This window comes from Nicotiana tomentosiformis, chromosome 2, assembly GCF_000390325.3.
Source record: "Nicotiana tomentosiformis chromosome 2, ASM39032v3, whole genome shotgun sequence".
Classification (NCBI taxonomy): Eukaryota; Viridiplantae; Streptophyta; class Magnoliopsida; order Solanales; family Solanaceae; genus Nicotiana; species Nicotiana tomentosiformis.
Genome location: NC_090813.1, coordinates 175839467 through 175849367, shown reverse-complemented (window position 1 = coordinate 175849367; position 9901 = coordinate 175839467). Strand labels below are relative to the sequence as shown.

Here is a 9901-nt window from a genome sequence, read left to right as displayed (position 1 = left end):
CTCGTTGGCTCCCTCCATTGGACCAATCTTGCAGATAAATGTCATCAGTAGGAAGATTCTGATGGTGCTTCTAACAATGTTCTTCAGCCATTGATCTAGATGACTTTTCGCTAAAGACAAATCTTTTACCTTGTTCAATGCGAGTAAAAAGCGTTAACAACAACAACAACAATCCAGTGAAATCTTACTAGTGGGGTTTGGGGAGGATAGTGTGTACGCAGACTTTATCCTTACCCCGAGAGAGTAGAGAGGCTGTTTCCGAAAGACTCTCGACTCAAGAAGACGAAAAAAGACAATATCAGTATCACCAATAGAAACCATATGAAAAATAACATCATGTATATGAGAAAGTAGATCCAAAGCAAACGTGATAGAGAGTACATAGACGCGACACTATGGAAAACAAAAGAGTAGTAAGACACAACATTGCCACTAGCTGACATCGGCAAAAACCCTACCATACTAGCCTCACAAAGGTACGAAGTAAGGTAGACTCAACTACCTCCTAACCTACAACCCTAATACTCGACCTCCACACCTTCCTATCAAGAGTCATGTCCTCGGAAATCTGAAGTCTCGCCATGTCCTGCCAGATCACCTCTCCCCAATACTTCTTAGGTCGTACTCTACCTCTTCTCGTGCCCTCCAAAGACAGCCTCTCACACCTCCTTACAGGAGCATCTGAGCTTCTCCTTTATACGTGTCCGAACCATCTGAGCCTCGCTTCCCGCATCTTGTCATCAATGGGAGCCACGCCCACCTTCTCCCGAATATCTTCATTCCTGATCTTATCCATAGTAGTGTGTTCGCACATCCACCTTAACATCCTCATTTCTACTACTTTCATCTTCTGGATATGTGAGTTCTTAACAGGCCAACACTCAACCCCATACATCATGGTCGATCTAACAACCACTTTATAAAACTTACGTTTGAGTATCGGTGACACTTTCTTATCACACAAAACTCAAGATGCTAACCTCCATTTCATCCACCCTACCCCAATACAGTGTGTGACATCCTCGTCGATCTCCCCTCCCCTCTGAATAACCGACTCATGGTACTTGAAATTGCCACTATTTGGTATGACCTGTGATTCAAGCCTCACTTCCACGCCCACTTCCCTCGGCTCAGTGCTGAACTTACACTCCATGTATTCCGTCTTCGTCCTGCTCAGCTTGAAACCCTTAGACTCAAGGGCCTGTCTCCACACCTCCAACCTCTCGTTAACATTGGTTCGCGACTCATCAATCAGAACTATGTCATCGGCGAATAACATACACCATGGCACCTCCCTTTGAATATGGTATGTTAACACGTCCATTACCGGGTAAATAAGAACGGGCTGAGCGCAGAACCTTGGTGTAAACCCATAACAACTGGAAACAACAAACCCAGTATATTCTCACAGGTGGGGTCTAGGGAGGGTAGTGTGTACGCAAACCTTACCCCTACCTATCGAAGGTAGAGAGACAAAAGCTTGAATTGAGCAATTGTTCATCAATTTGTGGAACTAAGTTTAGCAAAGCCTGGAACCACAGATAATTGTCCAGTGGTTTTTCAAGTATTTCACCTTCCAAGGGAGGCATAGTTTCTCTTACACACAGGGAGGAGAAAAAGAATTACAGGAAATTCTACCAAAGATATATCAAGTGCCATTTTTTTAATACTCACCTTCAAATTACTCCTCTCCATTAATGTTGGCGATTAGCTGCAAAAAGAAGAAGAATCTCAACACCACTTAGCCAAACTAGGAGGCAAACAAAATGCATGTTTCCTTTCTTTAACTTTGTCAAACTAGTGACAAGAACAACATCGACTCAATTGTTTATACCTCGACTATAATATCATGTCTCTATCTATTAGAGTAGCCTTAGGTATTAATCACATAGGGCAAAACTTCTTGGTAAGCAAGCAAGATTATGGAGTAGCTTTAAAGTTAACTCCAGATAATGAACTCATGAAAGTATAGTGCATATACCCCACCTAATGGACAGATTCTAGAGCATAAGCAAATCTTTGAAGTTTCAAATGAAACCATTCACCCATCGTAATCAAGATACAAGATAATATATAGATGCTAAACTTTGAACTTTGCTCAAGTGCAGATGACACACTGCTTATTTATTGATACTGTGAACAGGCAGCCAGCAAATTCTCAAACTCAGATGTTAGCTGAACTTGTGAATGCACTATAGCTCTAAGGCGCATCAAACGATGGTGAGCCACTATTGATGTAGATACGGACTCGTAGAAGATAAGAAGAAAAGAGTAGAAGATAAAAATCTTTGTTCCCGGATATTATACATATGACTCTAGCTAATGCTGCATTCAGAATTTCCTGTAACACCATCCTCAGTATCACCATCTGGAAATCCTAATACATAAGCCTCTTCCCCATCATCTTCATCACTGTCAACATCATCTCTGTTATGTCTTCTCTCAACATAAGCCACCGCTTGCCTCCTATGCAGACGTAAAACATGCATTATTGCATCTGGGGTCAGTGTAACCCGTGAATGGTCCTCTCGACCTCGCCTGTTAGCTTCCATTATCTGCTCATAGCAAGACACAGTGCAGAAAAGCAAAAACAAAAATTTAATACCAGATTACATGAACCAACTCTGACTTCCGATTCTAACACATGAATAATTATTAAGAGAACTGCTAAGATATGCACCTTAAGGACATCACGAGGCAATGAAGAAACATTATTCGACGACGGGGTCCAAATCTTTATGGTCTTTTCTAATCCACATGTTGCAAGAACAGGAATACAGGGATGGGGCTCAAGCTGATTTACTATGTGCCTATCACCAACCATCAACCTAACAAGGTTAGCGCCCTTTTTCTTCCAGATAAATATATGGCCACAATCAGATCCACTCAAGACATATTCATCATTTGGACCAAAGAAACTCACACCTTTAATGGTTCTCAAATTTCTATGCCCAGAATAAACTTGTGGCTCTTCCAGTTTCTTTGCATCTTCACCTAGCGAAGACAGGGGAGACGGACCCAATCCCATGTTCTTCTGAAACAAATATATCAATTCGTCATTGTATGAGACCAGCAACTCACTAGAGCTCGAGTAAGCCAATGCTGTAATGTGAACGTCATGTGTTTTGATCAGGTGAGGGGGGCAAAATGTGTTGACAGGCCTATCAGAATTATGCAACGCGTCCATTTCATGCATTCTGATGTCATATACACGTGCATATTCATCAGAACCACCAACTGCAAAATAATTTGGGTTTCTCGGATCTATCACAATGGCGTTCAAACATATGCTGCTAGAAGATTGCTTATTGTTTTCCGTGAAAGATGAGCAACAGATTATCTTTGTGGCAGAATTACTTCGCAGGTCGTACTGCAGAATAAATGCAAGTTACGGCAAAATAACCTGAAGAAGAGAACTTTTTACATGTAAAACAGCAACGTGGCAACCTACGTGTTGAACAAAACCATCTTCACCGCAGCTATAGAATATGTAGGGGCTCCCTGGTTCCACGGCAAGCTTATGTACACGACCTTGGTGCCTACCTAGCCTTTTAGTTTCTACCTGACCATTCTCCAGCAATAGATCAAGCCTGACCTGCAGTGAGAAAACCAGTGTTTGCGATGGTGGAAGTCAGAGAAGATTGAAGAATAAGCCCATAGGTTTCTAAAACAAATTCTTTCTTGAGCTTTCTCAAATTACAAATTAAGCAACTCCAGCAGGTCTAAACTATTATCTATCTATACAGCAAGTCGGCAACTATGTCTGGATGTATAAACATGTGGTACTTGATACTAAGGACAATAAAAGGGATATGTGTGGTATGAAAATTACTTATCCAATCATTCAATGCTTCCATGTAATCTGGTGATTGCAATGCAAAAGAACTCCTCAATCCTTGAAGTGTGAGGCACAGATTCCTTACGTAATTGAGAAGAAGATGGATAAACAAAGCAGTGGATGCCATACAGTAGCTGATAGTTGCATAGGTAATTATAACGCAAGGATTGTTATTAGATACTTTTTTAACTGTGGTGTCTAGGCTAGCTTCGCGCACCCTAACTATTCCCGCCGGATACTTGCTGTCTCTACTGGAATTTGAACCTTGGGTGCTTGTCTTTAATACTCTTATCCAGGTCTTGTTTCTGTTAATCCACATTGTATCCGCATAAAATAATGCATAGATTCCTATATTATGCGAGTATTGGCAATGCAAAGTTTAATATTGCAAACCAAGCACTGCATCAATTATGCAGACAGAGATTGCTGTAGTTATGCAGAGATTAAATTAGTAATGCAATGATTTATTTTGAAATCAAATATTATACTACTAGTTATGCAGAATTTTACGCTTGAATTATTTTTCCTTATGAGGCCAACCAATCGACTGCTTAGATTTGCTTAAAGGGCGTGATCTGCTGCAAGAATTTGACAGGACTTATCCTTTTCGATATAGGCCACTAATGTTATCATCATTTGACCATTCTTCGTGTTTCATAATGACTGGGATCATGATTAAATCACGATAGGAGGATGGTCCAGTAAGCAGATGATATATCTACTACAGCATATTTCAGGCTTACACACGAACATTTGCTCATACACCTTGGCAATCATTCAGATTTCACATACTAATGTGCTCAAGATGGGCAAAACATCACCTGGCCATCAGCAGCGGCAGTTACTATTCTCCGATCATCAGTGAAGGGCATGAACTTGGCCTGGAATATGTTGTCCATGTGGCCTGATTGGTAAGATAGTTTTGATTTCCTTGTCGCCCAGTCCCATAGTATTACTCGTCTGTCATCGGAACCTGAGACAAGAACATCGCCAGTGGCATTGAAGTCAATTGTGTTAACACATCCCCCGTGACCATTTAATTTCCCGTACAGATCCAGTCGCTTCACTGTAACCTGCCCCAAAGTTGAAAAAAAAATAGTTTCAGCAGCTTTGCATAATGGAGAATTCTAGAGAAAAGAATTTCAAACATCTAAAGATTTATTAGCCTCCACAGAATACAATAGAGTGGAATGGATATTGAGCGTTCATATAGCCGACCCAACTAATTTAGGATTTAGCGTTGATTGATTGATTGAGTGACTGATATGGGATTATCTTCATATCAAAATGTCAAAAAAAAATTTACACAAAATTAAGTTCCAACCGAGACTTAACCATCACCGAATATGAATGCCTCCTTTTTGTTACCTTCTAATAATAATGTGAAAAGTTCTCACAAAAATAGAGAGACTTAACATCAGCGAATATGAAGGCCTTAGTTTTGGTTTATCTAATTATTTGTTTGTTCCATCTTATTGGATGTGCCACAGATATTTCACATCAGGCTCTGCTATTAAGAGGAAATGGATACAAGGAAATCAACCGTGCATACCTGGTGATAAACTGAAAGACCATCACTGAGATGATACGGGGAGGGCAATAAATAGTAACTGGCATTAATTGAAAGACTTTGTATTGTTCGGTGAAATTGAAAAAAAAAGAAAAAAAAGATCAGGTGAGCTCCTATACTGAGAGCATGTGTTGGCAACTTGGAAAAGCAGGGTTGTATCCTGTTGGAGCCGGTCAAATTACAGTAATCGTACAAATATTTCTGTACCATTAGTGTAGTAAATTCTAATCCAAAATACAAGCAGGCTGAAAAGCTTACGGTTCTTGGCACTCAATAAACTTGTAGGTATTAACCAGAAATATATAAATGTATCGTTCAACTTATTTCGCAAGGTAATTACCTCTCTGTACTCAAACATGTACATGTACGGTAGCTATTTCCTTACAACTGGAGTTTGGCCATATCCAAAAATAAAAATAAAATACTCAAGCTGACTAGCCAAAGGTGTCAGGTAGTCTGGTCTTTCCTAAACCTAAAAACCAGTGGAGACCATTAACAATTCACCAGAAGCCAGTTCTTGCAAAGGCCTAACAAGTTAATCAAATTTTTTACTTTTACCCTCCAAAATGAACAATAACAAATGCAATACAAAAGGATAAAACATTGAATTTAAATTCCGTAACTACAATCTATCTGTTGGACAAGAGTTGGTTGCTCTAGTGGTAAACACCCTCCACTTTCAACCAATAGGTTGTGAGTTCGAGTCACCCCAAGAGCAAGGTGGGGAGTTCTTGGAGGGAGGAAACCGAGGGTCTATCGGAAACAGCCTCTCTATCTTAGGGTAGGGGTAAGGTCTGCGTACACATTACCCTCCCCAGACCTCACTAATAAGATTATACTGGGTTGTTGTTGTTGTTGTTGTTGTAACTACAATCTATCTGTTGTCTAGCGGCCAATGAAGTGGGATGAAAACCATAAGAGACTAGGATTCAAATTCCAGCAAAAATAAAACACACTACACGACTTCTTCCTATCTGTCTAAGCCTTAGTTGCCAAGTGAATTTGTCGAGGCGAGCACAAACTAATCCGAACACCACTGCCTAGAAGCACAGGTACTAATCACAAGCAAGAAAAGGGTAATTTTAACTGGGGAGAATTTCTATAGTCTCAAACATTTCATCAAGCAAATAGAGCTCAACTCACTAATTGTAATCCATAAAGACAAATAATTAAAGCTATAAATAACTGAGACCTCAGAAGCAGATATTCGGCGTGCGAAGTTTCTGGGCTGAGAAATCCCAGTTTCTCTCTTATAGAACTCCAAGAAGTCATCCCCGAAAGCCCTGTTCAGCCTCTCCATGTTCCTCAAAAGTGCTTAAATTCTCAATATATATCCTCTTATGAGTGTGTGAGGGAGAAACCAAAAACTGACTGAAGTATTGGATTTTACAGCTTGCTTGGATGGTTGTTTTATGATACCCGTAGGTAGCGTTCTGTCATTGATTTCTAAATTTATTCTCAAAAATCTGATTAGGAGGAAGTTTGTTTTGAAAATATGTTTTGGGTGAAATTTGGTTTGAAAAAATATGAAATATGACTTATACCCACAAGTTCTAAAAACTATCATAAATATTCAATAATACCATTATCAATAACATTCATTATATTATCGCAAACCATAATCCTGAATATAAATAAATTTGATACAAAATTATCATTTTTATAATGAACTACATGATACACTGTCAGATGACCGAGAAGATAAAGTAACATCGTTACACAATAATAAATGGTGGATTCTTTTATAAAATACAAAAATTTGGGGTAATTTTTAAAAAATATAATAGTGATATTTTGGCCAAAAACCAGCTATTGAGCTAGTTTTGAGATTTGGAATTTGGCCAAAATATAGGCAAAATCTATGGCCAAACATGCGTTTACCAAATAAAACCCAAGTTTATTTGGCAAAATCTATGGCCAAACGGGTCCTTAGTGTACGCGTAGTCATTTCAATAAGTAATATTTTATAAGAAAATTACATATATTTTTTAAAATTATGTTTGAGTTATAAAATAAAGTGTAAGCTTTTGAAATTGATAACTACTAATCCTCTATAGCTAACTCAATAAAAAAAATTATTCAGAAAAGTCCTCAATCATTATTCAATATATTCACCTTTAATTATGTTCCAATTTTATAACTTTATCATTTTAATTTCACGAGTTATCGTGCTTCTTTGTTAGTTTCAGTAAAAACGCATAACCTTGAACATTTACGATTATTCTAATATTTTTCTTAAAAATTATTCTCAAGTCCATTCAGAAGACACAAACAGGGTATAGACTATAGACTAGTGCATAATTGAACATGGATTAATTATTTTGTTTGATTAAAATAAAAAAATGTAAAATGCATATTTAATTGTTTCGCGTTAAAACATTTTAGTTTAGACGTTACTGTATTAACTACTTCTAATTTAATATGTGATTTTATGTCCTCATATTTTAAGTTTTTAATTAAAAATCAATTGAAGTCACCATATAAGAACGTTCTCATTAGAAATGATATTTATTGATTTAAATTCCTAAATATTAGGATTTCTTACCTAGTTTAACAAGGAAAGATTTTTAATATGCAAAAATTTAATTGATTTTAAAGTCTTAAATAATAGGAAGGTAACTTAAATTACAATTTTGTTCATTGTAAAAATTATTTTTAAAGGGTAAAAAAGGCGAATGACACACTAAGGGTTTTTGTGCTTTTAATATAGTATAGATAGATATTATATTGTGTGGTATTGTATTATATTGTATCGTTTTATAAATAGACCGTTTGAATAGATTGTATTGTTTGTTGTTGTTAAATAATATTTTGATGTATGGTTTGACTGTATCGTACTGTACTATAACTGATAAGTTTACTAAAATACCCTCAATTGTTTAAATATTAAATTTATCAAGAATTACGTATAAAATAATTTAAGAAAACCCCATTTTACTAATTTATCACCAAATATGTCTTATAAATAGATTAAGCAATTAAATCCATGCAAATTTTAATAAAATTAGTGGAACAAAATAAGCAATTTTACGTTGGAGTTGGAAGCGGCGGAAGTTCTGGAAAAAAGGGGACGAAGACAAAATAGGTTATAGGTGAGAGATTTGGAGTTAAAATTAAAAAAGATAAGGGTAAAGGGTAAAATAGAATTATGGAGTAATAAGTAAGGACATAATTGGAAAGATAAATATGAAATAATCCCACCACACCAAATTGATTGTATCAAAAAATTAGATTTTTTATTGTTCCGGAACAATGAATTTAACAATACAATACAACCAATTTTAATGTAACAATCAAAACAAATATTATTTTGGGATAATAATACAATACGATACAATGGGTAACAACCATCCAAACTAGTTGTTAGTCTACTACTCGGGCAATTATATACCATTAGGGGTCGTTTGGTTGGAAATAAGTTATCCCACGATTAATTATCTCGGAATTATTTATCCTGTGATTAGTTATCCCACCCTCTCGTAGGGATAAAAAAATACTACAATTTCGGGATACCTAATCCCGAGATTAGTTATACCATAATTTTATCCCAATCAAACATTGGATAAACTCAACTCAAATTTAATCTCGGAATTAATTATCTCTTATTCCTCACACCAAACAAGCCCTAAGAGTGTGAATTAGACACAATTTAAGAAAGTAAGTTTGGATATGTTTGTTAAACTAATATGCACTTTTGTTTATTAACCTATTTGATAAAATATTAAATGTGCTTAGTATAAAATTACTTTAAATACATTATTTTGCAAGTACATTTAAGGGCATTTTAGTTATTTTTACCCAAAAACTTCTACATATCAGCTACTCACTACATCCCATTTGTGTAATACAGTTTAACTGAGCACATAGTTTAAGAGGAAAAAAAATTAAAACTTTTAATCTAAAATAAGTCATGAATATTTGTATGGTTATAAATCATTTCACCAAGAATAAAGTGAGATATGTAAAATCAAATTATTTCTTAATATACAGGAATATTTTTGGGACATATTAAAAAAGAAAGTGCACAAGAGTACTATTATCATTTTCAATACATCTATACAAACTGCTAAAATAGCGAGAATGAGAAGGATTGAAACCCTAATTGGGAGAGTCCGCGAAAAAGACACTTACATAAATGAGAGAAGAAAAGAGAAATCTGATTTCATTGCTTAGAAATGAAGTGTACATCTCTTCATATACAAGTATGGCTAACTACATTCTGTCGGTGAAACTTACCGACTTAAATGATAAGCTAACAAACTAATACCCCTAACCAATATACAGTTACATATATAGGTCAAACTGCCCTCATGGTTAAGTGACATCTTTCTTCTCAATACTCCCCTCACTTGGCGATCAGATACTCATGTTGCACTCTCTTTAAGCATTTAGTTAATATTATTTACCCTCAAAATCGATAACATTTAAATTTGTAAATGGTTTTAAGGATACACGGATTAATTTAATACAAAGCGATGGATTAAGTCAAATTG

At 36.2% G+C, this 9901-nt stretch overlaps 1 protein-coding gene across 1 annotated transcript; it reads right to left on the bottom strand.

The window, feature by feature from the left end:
• Positions 1-2051: 2051 nt before the first annotated feature.
• Positions 2052-6824, bottom strand: LOC104119124 (uncharacterized). Its single transcript, XM_009630548.4, has 5 exons — positions 6601-6824; positions 4660-4911; positions 3452-3595; positions 2681-3370; positions 2052-2555 (listed from the first exon to the last, which is right to left on the bottom strand). The coding sequence occupies exons 1-5, from the start codon at positions 6706-6708 to the stop codon at positions 2316-2318; spliced, it is 1434 nt and encodes a 477-aa protein (XP_009628843.1). The 5' UTR covers positions 6709-6824; the 3' UTR covers positions 2052-2315.
• Positions 6825-9901: the final 3077 nt, after the last annotated feature.

Excerpts from the sequence above, each read along its gene's own strand:
- LOC104119124 (XM_009630548.4), bottom strand. The coding sequence starts at position 6,708 with ATGGAGAGGCTGAACAGGGCTTTCGGGGATGACTTCTTGGAGTTCTAT. Across the intron at positions 4,912-6,600 it reads GCCGAATATCTGCTTCTGAG|GTTACAGTGAAGCGACTGGA; the intron begins GTCTCAGTTATT and ends ACTTTGGGGCAG. Across the intron at positions 3,596-4,659 it reads CTGCCGCTGCTGATGGCCAG|GTCAGGCTTGATCTATTGCT; the intron begins GTGATGTTTTGC and ends TTCTCACTGCAG.